Source organism: Aythya marila, assembly GCF_965140915.1.
Source record: "Aythya marila genome assembly, chromosome: 1".
Lineage (NCBI taxonomy): Eukaryota > Metazoa > Chordata > Aves > Anseriformes > Anatidae > Aythya > Aythya marila.
This window is the reverse complement of record NC_139042.1, coordinates 154,347,929-154,367,701: the sequence shown is the minus strand read 5'-3', so window position 1 is coordinate 154,367,701 and position 19,773 is coordinate 154,347,929. Positions and strand designations below refer to the sequence as shown.

Here is a 19,773-nt window from a genome sequence, read left to right as displayed (position 1 = left end):
AGCTGCTTGATAAATATAGGAATAGCTCCTAACAGAACTGACCTTACTGGAAAATCTAGCAGCTGGTTTAAAAGTATGTTCTGTGCAAAGCTCCCTAGAGCAGTTGCTGTCTCACTGCACAGTTCATTTTTCATGTAGCAATTAGGGTTGTTGTTTTCTCCCATTGTCAGAAGTGAATCCTTTGATTCCTTTAAGCATTTCCAGCTCTTAAGACTGACAGTTAACACCTTTCAAGCACAACCCTGGTTAGAAGAGCTTAAAAGGAGGAAATAGAAGGGTGAATAGCTTCAGGGAACGTGCTCTTTTGCTCAGAGACATGGAAATTGGGCACAGAGGTTCCCGTGGGGATTTGGTTATTGGTCTCGGGTCCTAGCGTTGCTTCAGAAAGGTAATAACCCCCTGCCAGGCATTAGTCAGCTAGACGTGGTGCCAAGCAGGATTTGGTCTCACTGATCCCTGTCTCCCTCGCTGTGTTTTAGCACATCCTGACTCCAAAGTTTGGCATGCTCTTGGTCAGGTGATGGCAAATGCTGCTCCTAGGAAATGCTACCTTAGCTGTACTTCTGCAAAGGGTTCAGGAACAATCCCCATCACTTAGCAACACAAAACACAGCATTGCATTTCCCACTCACAAGTACAGAGATCAGTGTGAGTGATGTTCTTTTAATCTAACAAACAGGGTAGGATTCTTTTTTTATTTATTTAGAGAAAAATCCTCAGTAATTATTTCCAAGCTCATTTTGTTGCCTTAGCTTCATAATTGGCACGGACCTGAACCGCTCTACCAGCCTCCAAAACTAAAAATAGTTTTAGTCTAAAACTGTGAACTCCCCGTTTGCTTTCTGGCATGTTATAAAATGGTAGGTGCTGACCTAACTCTAGAAATGTTTAATACAAAATTCTCAAGTGAAGCCTTGAGGAATTGTTATTTCTCCTGTGCCCTTGCACAGTTAAACTGTAAAATCTTACCTAAGAATTGAAAAGAGTTTGGGGGGTGTTAATTCCACCACTGTCCTTTCTTGGGCTTCTTACTTTCTGTTACTCTCTTGCTTTAAGTTCATCTGTCTGAAAGTGAGGTGCTTTTATCAGAAAGTCACAGAGGCTCTTATACCTGATAAAGAAACGGAGACGAGGTATCTAGAAGAGGTGGAAGGAATTGCGTTCTGGAGATGCCCTCTGGTGGCACCTCAGAACCAATTCAGAATAAACGTTTAACATGAAGGTAGCTAAAACCACAGTTACTCCCACGCTTTAGGGTTTGGGGAGATGTTGAAGCCATCAAAGCTATATTAATAGTTTCCTGGTATTCCTCATACTAAATTAAAGCAGTATGAATGCATGCACCTATATACTTTGGACACTAGCAGTGACCAGGAGACTGAAGCAGTGTTGTGTCCTTTCAGATGTGTTGGTGTGGAGCAACGATCGAGTCATACGCTGGATACAAGCTATTGGCCTGCGAGAATATGCAAATAATATTCTAGAAAGTGGTGTACATGGTTCACTTATAGCACTGGATGAAAACTTTGATTACAGCAGTTTAGCTTTACTATTACAGATTCCAACACAAAACACCCAGGCAAGTTTGCTCATGCTACTTCTGGTTAATCTGTACCCACGACTGCCATTTATCCCTCTTCAACCATTTTAATTTTTTACTTTGGTATCTCTAGGCACGGCAGATCCTTGAGAGAGAATACAACAACCTTTTAGCACTAGGAACTGAAAGACGACTTGAGGAAGTAATTAATTTTATTTTAAGTATTTATTAACTATCATAGTAAAATATATACATTGAATGCAATGCATGAGGACATGTTAATTCATATATTGTTCAAAAGAGTCCATTACAGGTATTTAAAAAAAGGAAATACCAAACAAGGTATTTTTAAAGTGACCTCTGTATGGCTACGTACCCATATCATTTGGGGAGCTAAATTTTGTTCTGCACTCTTACCTTAAGATGAACACTTCATGTAGAGTTAAAATGCAGAAAGGAGTGGAAGATTCAATGACCAGAGTGTAGGGAGGTGTGTGGAGGGGGTGCCTTATTCCTTGGGATACTTACACCTTTTTAAATATAATAATAATAATAATAATAATAATAATAATAATAATAATAATAATAATAATAATAATAATAATAATAATAATAATAATAATAATAATAATAATGACAACAACAAAGAAATAAAAAAGTGTTTTGTTTGTTTGTTTATTTGTTTTGGGGGAGGTATTTTTATTTCTTTAAAGATAATCGATGTATCTTAGAGTGGGATTTGGGGCAGTTACCTCAGATGGGGAAACCTAAAATCCACCTATGTAAAACATTCATCTTAAGGTAAGAGTATGTCACACAAATGTTCAAGTTCAAGGAGGAACAAAACTTTTAAGAATGTGATGAATATGCCTATGATTCTGTGTATACATGAGTGTTTAACTCTTTATTAGCACTTCATATAAGCTTCCTAATGCAGCAACAAACAACTGCATCAAATACAGTAACAAATCACTGTATTTGGAAGAGAACTAACTTCTAGGTTCTGCTTTAGCAGAATCCTCCAGTATATCAAACCACCGAGTTAAAGAAAGCTTTTCCACTCTAGCATTTAATATTTCTGAAGCATTTACTCTTATAAAAGTGTCTCAAATGAATTGTAGTTACTGGATGCAGTGCAAGAAAGCAAGGCATTTGCTGCAAAACAAATTTGACAGTGAAAGAGGCAGCAGGCAGCCAGATTATCAATCACAAACGTCATTTTGCTTTATCCAATACAACTCTGTGTCTTGACAGAGCGACGACAAGAACTTCAGACGGGGCCTCTCCTGGCGACGACAGTTCCCTCCCCGCGAGGTCCATGGCATCAGCATGATGCCCGGCTCCTCCGAAACGCTGCCAGCCGGGTTCAGACTAACCACGACATCAGGGCAGTCTCGGAAAATGGCAACTGATGGTATGAAGTCATTTTTGCACTTACTTCTGAAAAGCAAGACGTTTATTCTAGTATGCTAAATTGACTTTTAGTGCATGTTTGCCCTGCAATGGAACGGCTGAGTTCACCTACCCAGCCTAAGGAGGCTGGGAAAGTAAAATTAGGGAATGGAAAATTGATTTTTTTTGTGTTTGCTTCAGGCTGTTAGGGTGCAAGAAAAACACTCAGAAAATGAGGAATTAATTTACTGACATGCATCTAGGATTACATACAGTATCTAAGAACCTTTCTCAGCTCATAAACCTCTCTACTAGGTGGAGTTTATTTTGGAGGATGAACTTACAAAGGACTATCATTTTTATTTTCCTACTTGACTTTCAAACCATCAAATAACTGAAGTTGCTAAGAACTAATACCAACCAGCAGTTAAGAAATACTGAAATTCATATACTAATTCTGTTATTGTAGACTTGTTTTAATTTTCTCTGGAAATCCTTCTACTTCTAAAATATGCATTAATTCAGTAATGACTTGAAAAGTATCAAGCAGATCATAAATAATAAATAAGTGAATTTTTAAATTGTTTTAAGAAGGCAGGGAGAAGGGGAAAAATCCCACTGCAGCTATTTCTTCAGGTGTATGGACAACAGAAAACATGTGAGTACACCTGTCAGAAGTTCTGAGAAGTACCAGTGCACAGGCTGTCCCATTTCAAATACTGCTCTTTATTGCCTCATGAGAGAGTTTAGGTCTATGAATAGATTTATATTGCAGTAATGTAATACACAGTAGTGATTACATTTTGTAATTCTTTAACAAAGTTGGCAGGAAAATACAACCATCTAAATTCCATTAAAGTATCTCACCTTTTAAAAATATTACTTTACAATTGCAGATACAGGTTGAATAATTTACTGAGTGCATCACTATATTCCATTGACTCCACTGCTCATGTGCACGCTTTGCTTTTAATCCTGCACTTTTTGGCAGTTTTGAAGTCATAAGACAAGAATCCATTCCAAGGCAAAATCCATGCACTAATAAAGGTGCAAGCTTCCTTGGCATTTCCATGGCCCACATTACTGTAGTAGCTAAGTGGTAGATGTAGTAGCTAAGAACATTACAAACATTCATAGACTTCATCTGTTAGCCTTACTATAAAGTAGAAGATACTATTCCCATTTTACAGATGGGAAACTAAGGCACAGAGGAGATTTAGTGATTTACTGCAGATCTTCCAGATAGTTTATTATTGAGCTGGGTCCAGAACTCAGTAGACTTAAAAGTAGGTAGCTTTGAAGACCTACATCTTCATCCAGAATTGGGCTTCCTATCTTCCAGTGATGAGAACACTGTGGTATTTAAACATCATGACAAGTATATTGTTAGGACTTCTGATAAAATTTTAAATTGTGCTGACTTAAGGAAGGCAGATTCAATAGTAGACCAGACATGAAGAGATTTTGAATGAGTTCTGCACTGCACCATGCCCATATAATGTCAGAGAAAGTCACAGAGCAGTTTAACAGCCATCCTTCCAGTGGGAAACAGACTGATTTATTTTCTTCATGATTCTAAAGAGGTTCTGGTTTGTTTCTTTTTTTTTTTTCTTGCAATTTGCAGTTGCTTCATCACGACTGCAGAGGTTAGACAGCTCAACAGTTCGCACATACTCATGCTGACAAGGCCTAGCAAAGAAGCCAGCACTGAATTGTTGTGAGTATTCATAAGGGGCCATCATGAAACCTCTTTATGTACACTACACCCAGTATTCTTTGGCATTATTCAAGCAAGAGTCAGCTTGGAGCAGAGGATATAACTTAGACTCACTAAGGCAGCCACTTGATCAAGACAACAGCCTAAAGCTCAGCCCAGGAGACACTATGCCATTCCCTCCCTATCTCAAGTAGCAGGTTCTCTCTGCTGGTGCCATCTTAGCAGATGAGACAGTTTACAGACAACTTTTCAGATGATGGCTCACCAAGCATAACGCACTTGTGTGCTCTCATACTTAGAGCTAGAACAGGGGGGAGAGAGAGAGCACAGGGCACTGAATTTACTTTATGAGAACTTGAAATAGTTCTACCAGGAGCTCAAAAGAGGGAAAAAAAAATCTAGTAAAGCAGAAGAGATTTATTTATTTATTTTCTTTTAATGAGAGATATGGATTCATTTAGAACATCAGGTAGCTGAATAAAACTAGGAGAGAATGTCCCCTACACAGAAAATCTTCCAAAGTTATCTATTACAGAAAATCTCATGCTTCCCAAATCATTCAGAAATGACCAGTGGTAAAGAAAAGATATTCTGAGCTGGATACAGCTTTAGATCAGATCTAGTACCAGAGTTCATGTTTCATCTCTCACCACTTCTCTTTTTAATATGGCTATGAGTCTGTTATCCTTCCACAGTTCTGCAGAAAAATACTGTTTGCTGCTGCATCACAAGTTTTACAGGAAAGATTAACATGATGAGCACTTTCATCAATATGGCACCATTTCATGCTAATATTTTCTCAGTAACAGAAGCTTTTTTTTCCATTTATTTACTCAGAGGAGTTGGAAAGTGTTTTTGGACAGTACCAAAAACCCACACTCAACGTGCTTTGATAGCTGTTGCATATTATAGACAAGACATGCCAGGATCTGCAAGAAAGGAATTGCTATTTCTAGTTTTTACCCAACAAAGTCCATTTTTAGATCTTCAGTCTGGAGAGGCTTGGGATCATCATGATTTTACTAATTCTGGGCATATTCAAAGACCATTAATGAACAGCAAACGTTACCATTGGGAAATGTAGATTGCACAAGAATTCTGCTGATAGCGTCAGCCTTGCTTCATAGATCTCAGAAGACTGCAGGTGTATAAAATTGTCATGTAGTTAAAAAAGAACCTTCAAGCTACCACTAAAAAATAAACTTTTTTTTTTTTTTTTTTTTTTCTAAAATAGGCAAGCTGGTCCTACAAAAGTGATGATGGAGCACAAACTATATCAATCTCCTTTAAGTATGTGTGTGTGTAGATTAGGGCTTACTTTATGTTATGTCAATAAAGTCAATGACAATACTCCCAATGAGTTTGGGAAGCAGAAACTGATAGCAGAGACGTGCATATTTTCTCCTATATGCTCTATATGTTTCAGACTTGGAATGTTGAAAGCAATGATGAAGAAAGTAAGTTCGAATGCCAAGCAATCTAATAGGCCAAAAATAGCACATAAGGCAATATTTTCCAACAGGTCTGAATAGTGCAAGGGCAGAAAGTGAAAATGTATATATTAACAAAAATTAACTTACAGTTTTCTAAGGAGTTTATTCTTCAGTAATTGTCTAGAAATGGTAATCCACAAACCGAAGTAAAGTGGCAAAACTTGGCACTGTATGCATATAGGTATATAGGTTAGGTATATTGAGCAAAAAGACATTTACAAAGTTATAAAAGCTATACAAATTATCTTCAAATTCTATAGGAGCAGATCAAGTAGATCAAGTATTTCAAGTGTTCCAAGTATCAGTGATATATGTATCACACAGGCGCTTGTAGTTTGGCCACTGTGTTGATTACATACTGATTTTAAACACTCAAGAATTCTATCAAAATTTAGAGCTAACTTAGATACAAACTGTAAAGGTTAATATATAAGGATGACTGAAACTAATGTACTGCTATTTCTTTTAACTTACCTAAAGTCCTTTTAGAGATGCAACAAGATGGTGTGAGGTAGAACTTTCGTACATGCACTGTTTATCAGTGCAATTTCAATACATCACCTAGGTTGGATACCAAGTTAAAATTGTTTGGAATTTCAGTAAATTATATAAAAATTACACAGGGAAAATATTACCTTCATTATTATATCAGACATTTAAACTTAAACCAATGACCTGAATTTATCTGAAGCTGTTGAAGGACCACAGAAGTCTTTTCAGAATTTGTAATCACATTTCCTGAGCAACAGTGTCTTCAGGGAAGGAACTGATTGATAGTTGTAGAGAAGAGATTATTCATTATAACGTCCCCTGAAATTTTTCAGATCCAGGTCAGACTGGGACCCACCTTGCCTAAAATACATCAGTAGTCCTGTTACTACTGTGACTAAAATATTTGCATGTGGGACTGATTCTAACCAGGCAGCAGAGGAGAAGGCTAGTTTGATGAGCTATTGTTGCACAACAGCAATATAAGAGAATTCTTAGAATAGTAAAAAACATTATGCATGGGTAAAGCAGACTAAAAAAAAAGAGCTGCAAATGGGTTGCATGTGAAACAATGAGATGGTCTGTGATGGCAGGCTGCAGAATTCTTGTACTTTGCTACTCACATTTCTTACAGAAAATGTCAAAGCCTCATATTTCAAAATAGCTTATTCCAACAATACCAACCAGGTACAATCTTACAGTGTCTCTGGATGCTTCTTCACGACTGGATTCAATCCACATGCTTTCAGGTCATATTTCAGGTATTTTTTAAACATCTGTTGAAACCACCCTGATGAGTTTACATAAAACATGAACTGACATTTTCAGAACAGTTATGTGAACATAGTCCACGTGGCCCAGTTTTAGTATACTCTCAAGATCATAAATAAAGAACACTCAATACCACTGTTGCCTAGCTATTTAATCTTGTAAAGAAGTTTAAGAGAGTGCACATGGGACGGTGCAGCTTTCTGCTGCGGTGGCTGTATGTTTTCCCTGCACTTCTGTCTTATAAAATACTTGTCACCACCACATCATAAGGCTCAGCCAGGACAGTTTCACTGTCACATTGTCACAGGCTGGTGCAATAGCACATGCCACAGTTTCACATTTCTTCTAATGAAACGTCAAGGGGGATTTGGTAAATCAACTGTGAACTTCATCAATGAAGGATTCCAAAGAGGATTTGTAAAGACAGATGGGGAAGAAGTGTTTCAAAAAGATGTGAATGGTATTCTGGAAACAGCTGGTTCACAGCAAAGAAATCATCAGGGTTAAAAAGGTAAATGCTGTCAAGCTGCTGTGAACAAGGAGAATCACAGAGTACATCAATAGGGTCTATACACTTAAAATGTGTGTTCAACCTTGTGCTAAAGAGGCAAAGGTCTAAAGATGCAGGAAACTCTAACCACCAATACTGAATCAAAACATAAAGAAAACAGCTGTAAAATGAATATACACAAGAGTTTGTTTCGAGCAAGAATTAGTATGCATTACTAAAAGATCAAAATGCATAATTGATTTATATTATAGATCTAAAATTAAAGACCAAATACACATCTCCCTCAGATGGTCAATTTTCAGTAAAACGTGCAACAGCTTATTTAGTACTATAATATTTTCTAGTGTTGTTGCATCCTGGATCTAATTAAAATGAAAAAAACTTACTAATTAATGTTTATTTTCTCCTTTAGATGTCATCTCTTTCTTCTACTTTACCTGAAGTGCACTACCACTACTTAAGAAAAAGAGCATTAAAACTCTCTGCAAGAACAGGGTAATAGGGAAGAGAACACAAAAGGGTTTATCAGACAAACAGATCTGATGTATTGGTTAATTTAAAATAAGAATAAAAATTTAAAAAAACTAAACTGCTTAAAAAAAAAAAAAAAAAAAAAAAGACAAAACAACTTCCCCCTTTCCTCCCAGCATCTCTGTCATCAGAAATTTGGCAGTAGTGCACATCCAAAGCTTTTATCAAATGAAGCCACTCATTTTTACATTGTTTCATCTGTTTTATTGTAAAATACTAGACATTTCCGTATTTACTGTGTATGTATTTCTTTTAAAATGTGTAAGTCTTATGTAAATGGATATAAATATGATTTTTTAAAAATAAAATCTATGGTACATGGGGTCTCAGTGCAAACATTTGACAATACAGTGTCAATAATACTGTTTGTAACTTTCCATTCCACCATTTTTACAGTTTTTGGATTGTAACAGTCAAATGAATATGTTTAGCAGAGTTAGAAGCTTCAACATGTTCCTACTGTAAAATCTGTCAATATTTAAAGCTGAACACCTGCCTCTGATGATGTATAATAGAATGACATAACCTGGAACTGGAGCCAAAATGGACCTCTAAAGACAAAATGGAAATGTTAGATATATATAGAGAAGCACCATGATGGCTCACCTCTTAAAATCACACAAATAAACCCAGAACTGTTTACAAAAAAAAAAAAAAAAAAAAAAAAAAAAAAAAAAAAAAAAGCAATTTAATAAAACAGGATTTATACAAAAAAAAAAAAAAACTTTCTTCTATGTTACCTGCGGACCAAGAAGAATCTTGCTTTACCAAGAGCCACCTTTTTGTTCCAGGATCTTCAGACACCAGCCAGCATTGGAAAATTAAATCTAATAATTGCATAGAACGAATAGTGTGCGATTCTCAAGTTTCCAAATATTTTCCACGAAGAAAATGAAAGAAAAGAGAAGCCAAACCCCACCATTTCTTCATCATAACAGGGCATTAGACAGGCTCCTGTCTAATGTTCTGCTTTTAGCCAAGATGGCCTTGCTGAGACTTCACACAAGTCTGTTTTATCAGAGGAAATAACTGAAAGACAGAGTGATTAATATATAGTGTATAAAAGTTTAGAAGAGCAAATATTACCTGCTGTGGCTTTATTTGGTGGTGTTATTGTTGTTTATTCTTTGTTTAAATGGGAAGTTTCAAAGTAAGACCTACTTAATAGTCATTTACCTATTTACTATTTTTCTGCTGCTTGATCTTAGCTCAAGACCTGTCTTTTAGTTATTTCTTTTAGCAGTTTGATCTGCCATGTTTGCACGTACATAAACATTTGTTTTTGTCTATTTTCATTTGGCAAACTTCAGTCAATCAGATGGTGAAAGATTTTTCTCCCCCAATGTCAATAAAAAAGAATTCAGTGCTACTTGTGTTCATAAGTCTATTAAGGTTGGTACGTAGTAGCATTAAAATAGTTTGGATGTCATGTATTTGTCATGGCTAAGCAGAAGCACATTTTGCCACTAACAGGTATGAGTTATGATGAATTTTCTGGTCAGAATCTGCCACGAGAGGGAGCACGCAACTTGCTGATGCATCCGATCCGGCTTTGGGTAGAACAGAGCTGTAAAGAGACAGCAGACACAGCTCTTCTACATACAGCTTCTGGGGCTTACCTGACCTTGCTGCTGATGCTCCTTCTTCTCTACCCTCAGCCCTATTTTGGATTAGTTTAGTCCAGAATATCACCAAGTAAAGCAATGCAAACACTCTTTGCAGTGTTTGTACTACCATTTGTATAAACTTTTCATAAACTCCAGTTCCAGTTTTCCAGAATTTCTTTTCCAGCATACATTTCCAGTCACAGCCCACACTCAAATTCAGTGGCATGGCGGATAGGAGGCAGAAGGAAATGAGCTGCATTAGGGAAAAGAGCGAGCAAGATCTGCAAATGAAGCTCTATGAATACTGCCCTGGGAGTACTTCCTACTTATTTCTACAGTAGAAAAAACAGGCCAGAAGAATTAAATATATATTAAGAAAAAATACAAAAAATAAAATATATGTACCATTATGAGTTATTTTTTGATCTCAGGCTAACATATCAAAACTCCTAGTATATCCAAAGCACAGCCACAGCTCTAATCTTAACAGCTATAAATTGTGGTTACGCTAACCTCTGATCTACAACTGGTGAATAATTATGGTATCAACTTCTTCCAGATTAATTTCAGTATCTCCCTGGCCATTCAAATCTACCCACATGCTTCTTCTCTATAAAAATAAAATAAAATAAAATAAAATAAAATAAAATAAAATAAAATAAAATAAAATAAAATAAAATAAAATAAAATAAAATAAAATAAAACAAAACAAGTGTTCTCCTATCACCTGTTAAATAGGCTTGTTCTTTCTTGATTGTACAACAAGGCTGCAGTGCAGCAATGGAGCTGGGCACAAGAATAATTACCTCTTTCCCTTTACACAGCTTGGCACAAACCTTAAGCTGTAAGCAAAAAATTCTGAAAAACTCTGAAAAAGGCTTCTTTGGAAAAAAAAAAAAAAAAAAGCAATGCTCATGAAAAAAAAAATGTTTTTCTATACTGCATCACTGCTATGATGTGGCTCTTTACCTGGGTTTTCTGAATGCTGATGAATCTACATTATCATGGCAGTAGCAGCGAGTGCTCCTGACCACTCTGCCCCTCTCTTATCTCAGTTTTGATCTTGAATGTTTTCCAGCAAAAACGGAAAAAAAATTAAAAAAATAAAAAGGTCATAGAATATGCTCACAACTTCTGAATTTGCCAATTGCTTATTGTTTCTTCATCGGAATAACAATGCTGTATTTGAGTAACTCAAAGCTTTTAAACTTTTCATTTATTTTTACATGCATTTCAGTATATTTTATATATTTTTACAAGGATTTTTACATTTCTTGTTCAGTTAAAAACTGCAGCTTAAGAAGTAATGCATTTATAGTGTGTATCCTCCATTTCCTGATACATTAAGAATCCTGAAAGTATTTTGAAAATGCCAATACTGTCAAGAAGTGGTTGCCCAGTATGTGTATTTGCTACATTTCTTAGCAATATATATCTCAGCAAGTCTGAAACATCTAATTATGTCAGTGAAAGCACATCCTGGTTTATCCTTTTCATGAGTGATGAAAAACACAACAACAAAATTATCAGAAAATGCAAGGGGTAAATGCTTGCATTTATTTAAAATACGTATTTTATATTCAACATTACTATAGATAAATTAAGATTTTAACACATTGAAAGACAGAAATCACCTATTATTTTACAAAAAAAAAAAAAAAAAGGCACTTCCAAAAGTCATTGAATGAAGCAATTAGAGGAATTTATAGCACAAAGATTTAGGAAAAATCAGTAGAATAGAGAAAACTAATTTAATTTTTTTTTAATTGATAAAAATTTAACTGGCATAAGGCTCATAATTTATAAGTGAAGACAAGTTATGTCTGCAATGATTTTCATATCACAATTCCTACTTATTGCTGTCTTCAGTTTGTGACTTACCTTCTGAAAGCTGTTGTAGCCAAACTCAAGTTATTGGTTTCATTATACAATAATGGATATTGTAGAATCTCCATCACTAGGGCTTTTCAAGATATAATTGGACAGGGTACCAGGTAATTTCATCTAGGCTCCCTTTCCCCATGAAAGGTTGGACCTGATGATCTTTCAAGGTCCTTTCCAACCTGGGCTGTTCTGTGATTCCATGATTCTATTATAATGAGATAATACTGTGACTCCTTCCAAAGCTATATCAGTGTATGAATACTATTTAAAATTCTTAGCAATCTTAACTTACAGCATATAATGACAACATGCAGTCTTCAATATGCTTCATTGGCTATGGCAATACAGTAAAGAACATGGTACCATTTATGTAATAAAGAAAAAAAATAGCGCCAATCATGACTAGTTTTTAAAATATGTATTTCCTAATAGAAAGTCTCTGCATATTTCAGTAACTGACACTTTTAATAACCTACTACCCCACTGATTTTTTCTTCAGCACTTCTTCTATGTGTTTAAACACACTAGCATCTTCAATGGTTGGTGTTATCTGAAAAGGAAAAATATACATAAGCAAGGGATAGTAGATTGCAGTCCTTCAACAGTAAAACAGAATTCAGAAGATTCTCATCTAGAGAATCGTCTAAATCTAGCCTTTGAAAGCAGCCAAGAAAAAAAAAAAAAAGTATCTGGTAAGCTCTGGAAAATGAAAACCTTTGGGGTAATAAATAGAAATAAAATACTATGTAATACTTGAAGTCATGGACCAGTTGCAGAATGGTCTAGAGAATCAAAACCATGATGTTGTGTCTTTGGATGCATTTATGTGCCTAGTTCATTAAAACATACTTCTCTAGCTTACCTTATACGGCTTTCCACTGACAAGTGCAGAAAGAGCTGAACGTGGGATCTTGCCAGAACGTGTTTTTGGTAGCTGTTTCACAAACACCCCCTTCTGAAAAGCTGCCACAGGACCAATGTTATTTCGAACGCTCTCAATAATCTCTTCCAAAATCTTCCCCTCTTCTGTCTTTACATCTAGTAAAGAAGTTCATATCCTTTAACCTTTCCAGGACTTTTGCAAGCTTTAGTACCACCAGTAGCAATGAGCTCTCACCTTCTCTGAGTACGCACAGGGCAAAGGGAACATGCCCTTTTAATGCATCCTCCTGGCCTACAACAGCACAGTCTGCCACAGCATGATGGAACAGAATACACTGAGGGACAGAAAACAAAACTAAACCAGATAAATAATTTGAACATCTCAGTTAAAAAAAAAAAAAAATCATAGGCAAGGACATAAAAAATAGACTTCTTAAGTTTTGACATCAAAAATTGTTTAGTCAATACAACTTGGGATTCCAACTACCCATGTTGCAAATGTAACAGTAAATATTTACACACACACCTATGTGTAGTTATCAAATAAGTGGAAGAAATAAAAACTGTGGCAGCACAAGGTACAAATACAGAATCATAGAATCTGGAATCATCTAGTTTTGAACAAAGCAAAGGTGATTTCCTTATAGTTTTGGGAAAACGAGTGTCACACCTATGTTTTTGTTAGTTTGATTTTTTGCTGAGACAAATAATGTTAGTCTAATGCTATGAATATTGTGCAGTTAAGTGAGTAAGGACCAAAACCACAGAAGCATTTCTATTACAGGGCTATAAAGTCATATTTATTCATTCTTATTCTCTCTGATGCCTTGTATCTTTTTAATTCTTTGCCAAATACAAGCCCTGTCTCAGCTTGCAGCGAACCTAGCGTTCAGCTGATCCTCTTGGAAATGTGAGACCTCAACATTCTTAGACAACAAAGCAAGTTAAATCAAAGTCCCTTCTTTGCTACTGCGCATGTACACAATTACACAAGTGATGGACACTACCTCAAAATCTCATTCAGGAAAACAAAATGTGGGAGACTCTCTTGTTTCTAATTAGCCAGCTGAGGTTCTTACTTCCTGGAAGAAAAATCACCAAGATGTCTCAATGCATACTGAGATATGCATCACTAAGTCTGCATCACTAAGTCTGGGACAAAGTTAGACTTAAGACACCAGCAGTTGTGAATCCTCTTCCAAAGCACCTAGCTCTTTTCATGCAACTCCAAATCCTGGTGGTATTTGTCTGTATTACATACACCTACGAGCCTGGGTCACATCTAGTCCAGAACCTCAGTAATGCATTCTATTTCACGCTTTAAATATCCATTATTTTCTGCTCTCACTTCTTGATCCTGACCACTGAAACTTGATTGTTATAGAATTAAGATGAAACTATTTTTCATCTACTTTTCAATGCATTATGCAGAAGAGGGCTAGTAAGGTCTACGACAAGAGGTGCTGAGGCCTTTCCACAAAATCATAGGAATAATATCTTCAGTAATGTGACATTACCATCAATTTGATAATTATCCATCAGGATCCAACAGGACCCCTAAGGTAAAGATGTAAAGTGTACCCAGCTTCATGTTGGAGGAGCTTGTTTGCATTGTTCCAGTCTGTCACTTGTTCAGAAAAGTCTTATGCTGAGCTGAAATATTCCAAACACTGCAATATTTTCCTTCACTAATCTATCAAAAAAAAAAATCCCATAAGTATGCCTTTGACATTGGAACATCCAATTTCATATGACTGAAAATGTAAATACTAAGTTAAAGGTTATCAAACTTTGTAAGACAGCTTGAAAAGATGATCAGAGAACAGAATCAACACTAGCCACCTAAAAACTGCATACAAGTAAGAAACAGAGAAAGTGAAGGGGAATTCCTTGACTCAGTGGGTACAAGGATGGACTTGTAATGTAGCAGCAGACAGAAACCCCACTCTTAGTAAGGGAATTTTTCATGTTAAATTCCTTAACATCAGAGCAAATTTAGAAAGAGTCAAACCAAACACTCAACCATTGATGTACAGAGATGGATGGATCAACACAAGCTGAGGTTACCAAAATGGCTAACATTCAGTGATTGGCAAGGTAAACAGTAACTTCTACTGCATCTCAGTAAAGATGGAGCCCTGACGATACTAATAGACAAAGAAACTAATTGTTTGGAACATAATGAAGCTGAAACACCAAAGCACTAAGGTATAACTAAACCTGTTAAGCTTGTAATGCAGCTATAATGTAAATACAATTAATATACTTGCTCAACAAGGTGACTGTCACTTAATTAGAAGTCTATTCAATGAACCTCTAATTCTGTATTTACTGATCTTACTGAAAAGCTAATTGTGTTCTTGTTAATGCTTTCCCATTTAACTAGCAATTTGCTGTGCATGTATTAAGAACACTATTTTTTAGCATTGTTCAGAAGGTGAATAGAAAAGCATCTAGAAGTCTGTAGTGATGAAACACCATTTCTGAGGAAAGCTCTAACAGGGAGAAAAACAGCAACACTGAGCTTCTGACCAAATTCAGATGGACACAAAGATGACATGAATGTCATCTTTGAGGTAATTCAGTTCCTCATTTGCTGTGCAAGGTTCAGATCCAGCTTGATACCAGGAAACAATGCCGTTGTAGTAGCAGAGCAGTAATGGGGGAGGATGAGGTTCCCTGTTGTCGTAGAGCAACACAAAACACTCACTTCAAAGGGGCAATAGATTTAAGCAGACTGAAAGACACCTTTATATCTTCACAGACCTGTCAGTACAGCAACTTCCTGGCTGACTGCTCCTTGAAGAACTGCCTACATTTATAAAGATTTGTTCCCTTCTGTTAAATCAGAGTTTCTTCCATTCTTTTTTAAGTTACCCAGTCTTCAAAAAAATACAGTCACTAAAACATACTAATTAACATATTGCTAAGATAAACATTAGAAAGGAAAAAAATCACAAATGAGTTTGTGATTCAGTGAACAGTTAAATTCAGAATTTTAAGTATATTTTTCCCTTGTACTTACCTAGCACACCTTTTCCTAGCCACCCTGAATAACCAACTGATATGTCATCAGGGAAATTTATAACTGGCAACAAGAGCAGTTGTGAAGGAGTAAGTGAACAAAGATATGAAATTAAGATACTATTATGTACTGCAGTATTTGCAACTTTTTGAGTTTCATAGGAATTACGTTAATGATTTTCACTCAGCGGTAGGATTTTTTTAAAGAAAAATTTATGTTCATTTAGCACTGCTCTTACAGTAAGAGAGAGACAAAAAACAGGTCTCAAGGAACTGAGAAGGAAATTCTTCGAAACAAGAAAAAGCACCAAATGTGAATCTATGCAAAAAGGAGTCAGATAACACCAAACACTATAAAAAAAAAAAAAAAAGACAAACAAAACCCAAACAACTAAAAACTGTATTTTAAGAAAAAATAATTTCTAAGTGATTTCAGTAGCTAATGAGCTAATGCAACAACCTGACATGCTGAGCCTACCTTACCTTAAAGTATTCCCAAGTAAATATGTTAGAACTTCAAGAACGCTTTCCATGCTACCACACTGCCCCTTACCTCCATCTTCATATGTCATATCCCACTTGTTTTCTCAAGCCTGTGATACAAATTGCTTATTATTGTCTTAGAATGCACCTTAATAGGAAGGACCTGAAACAATTAATGTTTTTCCTAAAAGTACCAATGCAAATGCAATCAAGATAAGCAGAATGAAAATTGATTTTTGTGAGATTTTTAGTCTTCATGAACTCAGGTTGCTTTATTAATATTTCACTCTTCTATTTTACTGTCAGGCAGAGGTTACCTCTTCAATTGCACCCGCTGAAAGTCTGTGTCCCGCGATATTGATCACGTCATCAGCTCGAGACAGAACATATAAATAGCCATCTTCATCCATATAACCTGCATCCATAGTATCATAATATCCCTAAAAACAACATAACCAAATATGCAAATAAACTCAGGGAAGAGTACCAGAAAGATTCATCCATTTCCCAGGAAGCCAACACACAAAACTGATTGTGTCAAATGAAGTAAATTGTTGGTGCCAAAAAGATTTAATTCTATTTTTTTCACCATTCTTATATAATCATATATCTTGGAGCTCCTTTTTCAGAAGTTTTTTTCAGTCTTTATTAAGACAGAGCAGAAGACAATGAACACATAAGCCTGGATTTTTTCCACTCTGCCTACTTTAATCCCTGACGGCTTGGAGAAGGATGTTGCCTGAATCTACACAAGAAGAGTGGAATTGTTACAATACAATGACAGTTGTCAAATTGACCCTTACGATACCCATTTGCTGGATCCATTCATACACCACTATCATGCCAGTGCGCAAAGAAAATAATCTGCCTGCTCTGTTCACTCATTTACTTTTATTGGACCAAACCTTCCATTCTGGACAGTCTATCTGGACCAGTCCATCTATTTCTAGGCAGAAAGGAGGACACGAGTCCCTAGACAGTTCATCTGACATGGACAATTCAGTAAGGAGCCTCCTACATATATATACACATGTGGTAGATAAGTGTGTATTTTGGACTGATGCTAAACTAGAATGACTGCATGTCAGCGGTAGTGGATTTGAAGTTATTCCAGTCTAAACTTGAAATGAATCAATGCTTTTATCTTTTTTAGACCAAATGACATAAAACAACTTTTAGGTTCAGAATCTTTAAACTTTCTTTACAGAAGGTTTACTTCTTTTGTTTCAGATCTGAAAAAAATCAATGTGACCAAAAGCTGGAAGTATGTATGAAGAAATGTTTAACTTGAAATGCTTTTCAGCCTGTAAGAAATGTATCAAAATATTTCCCATTAAAATAAGATACAATTTTTTTATGCTACCCAATTGAAAATTCATGGCATTCAGTGCTGCGAGATTTCCAAAAGTTTATATAAGATATTTTGTAATTCTTACTGGAAATTTTTGGAAATACAACTTCTGGAATGTTTCCTGATTTTCCCAAAGTCCTGAGAACGCTCCAGGAGGCAAAGGCAACCTTAAATTAAAAAGAGCAGAGTGAAGTAGTTAGAAACACAGATATAACAAGTACAGCTCATGCTCTCCATTCACACTTTATATTCAGATAACAGTCATTGAGTAGGAATAAGAAAACAGTTTTGTTTAATAATATGTTGATAACAGATCAACAAGATGTGCATTTGTTGTGATCACATGTGTCTCTGTACCGTATCCAGTCCTTGCCTTGTATATAACATAAGTGTGTCTAATATTCAATAAAACGATGTTTGGTCTAGCAAGCACTACATACTACACTATAAATATGTCATCAGCATTCAGCTTCCAACATTTTGATGAATTAAGTATCTCTCAGAAATGTGTGCATATATGCTATGATTCAGACAAATTCATTATTATAGATATCTATTTATCTAACACGTACAAGCTCATGTATAGGCAAACAAATCATCAGGCACACAGATCTTCAGTTTCTGTAAAAAGATTTAACAATTTCAGTCACAATAATCTGAATAAAAATGTTTTCCTTCTTTTAACTCCACATAATATTATTGGAATTATTTTGTGAATTATTTGAAAGTATATTGATAAAAAGTCAATTTAAAAACTTTTTAAAATAACTGGAGTTATATATATATATATTTTTATATATTTTTATTTTTTTTAAAGAAGTGAAGCTGCAAAATTCTGGAATGATTTATTAGTTGAGTTTTCAATTCATACTATATGTCCATTCTTCAGTCAAGGACAGGAACATGACAAAAGACAGGACATTGCACCTATCTGCCAGAACAGGAAAAGCTAGACAAGACTCAGCTAACAGAGAAGTGGTCATTTTTGTCCTTCAAAGGCAGGAAGCTGTGTTTAACCCTAAAAGATACATATTCAGGCACAGAACATCCAACACAAATTTCATAAAGCTTAACCCTAGTAACAGAGAGAATGATCAGGCAAGGAAGCATATTCATACTGGTAAAACAGTAAATGCTTATGCCTGCAATCCTTACAAACAAATCTTTATCCATGGCATTTTATTTTTTAACACTGATCTCTATGAGCCCAACACTGGTCCCTATGAGCCCAAAAGGCAACATCTCAAACAGCGTAACACCACTCTGTATGGCAGCAACATTGATATCATTACAAGTCTCCTATGATGTTCAGGTCCCAGGAACAGATCTGTTACTACGTGTACATTTCTAATGTTACAGTCATAAAAGTTATATATATATATTCACTTATTTTTATCTAAATAAGGTATAAATAGTAAGAATTATACTCAAAAGGCCACATCAATGATTTAAATTCACAACTTTTTACAATGCCAGGTGTCTCCAAGCTAATTCAGCTCAAGTATCATAATAGAATATACTACTATAAATACTACTTTTATTCTAAGGGTTTTGTCTCAACACATCCTATAAGTCACATTCCTAGAAAGTATGGTTAAGGCAAGGCCACAAATGCCAGACACTTTCCAGTTAGGCACCCAGGCTTCGGGAGATCTGGCTGGCTTCTGCCCCTCTGGCAAGAATTCATGAGACCTACCAGCTTAGTAAGCACCCTTGTGATACACAAACATGACAGAGTATTTGCCTTGAAATAAATACATTAGAAAAGCAATATATCAATCCCCATGTTTGTGTGTGTATACGTTTAAATGAAAAACCTCTTCTTCAGATTTAAGAAAAATCACCCAAGAGTGGTAGTTACTATGGTTGTTGCCTGGTTGCTAGTAGTTCATAACGGCCTGAATCATTGTAGATTTTGAACTTTCAGTTTATTTAACAATCTGAAGCATTCTTGTGATGGGAGAGAAAGGACAGTTCATATTGACAAAATCCTTAATAAATTCACCAAGGCTATATTCAGTGGTTTCCACTTAGCCATTAAATAGAAGAGCTAATTTTATTGCAGAAACCTGGAAGACATTTTGCTTTCTGTAACTAC

The 19,773-nt window shown here is 35.7% G+C and overlaps 2 protein-coding genes across 2 annotated transcripts in view; one reads left to right on the top strand and one right to left on the bottom strand.

The window, feature by feature from the left end:
- Window positions 1-8,541, top strand: part of PPFIA2 (PTPRF interacting protein alpha 2) — a 325,682-nt gene extending 317,141 nt beyond the window's left edge. The window contains exons 29-33 of the mRNA XM_082777242.1: window positions 1,404-1,579; window positions 1,674-1,742; window positions 2,795-2,954; window positions 4,557-4,649; window positions 8,326-8,541. Of these exons, the coding sequence (XP_082633368.1) occupies window positions 1,404-1,579; window positions 1,674-1,742; window positions 2,795-2,954; window positions 4,557-4,615 (464 nt within the window). The 3' untranslated portion in view covers window positions 4,616-4,649; window positions 8,326-8,541. The remainder of the gene's footprint in view (window positions 1-1,403; window positions 1,580-1,673; window positions 1,743-2,794; window positions 2,955-4,556; window positions 4,650-8,325) is intronic.
- Window positions 8,542-11,293: 2,752 nt separating this feature from the next.
- The window catches only part of ACSS3 (acyl-CoA synthetase short chain family member 3), a 68,385-nt gene continuing 59,905 nt past the window's right edge, over window positions 11,294-19,773 (bottom strand). The window contains exons 12-16 of the mRNA XM_082768996.1: window positions 17,761-17,842; window positions 16,642-16,764; window positions 13,053-13,152; window positions 12,798-12,973; window positions 11,294-12,485 (exon numbers count right to left, since the gene is read on the bottom strand). Of these exons, the coding sequence (XP_082625122.1) occupies window positions 12,411-12,485; window positions 12,798-12,973; window positions 13,053-13,152; window positions 16,642-16,764; window positions 17,761-17,842 (556 nt within the window). The 3' untranslated portion in view covers window positions 11,294-12,410. The remainder of the gene's footprint in view (window positions 12,486-12,797; window positions 12,974-13,052; window positions 13,153-16,641; window positions 16,765-17,760; window positions 17,843-19,773) is intronic.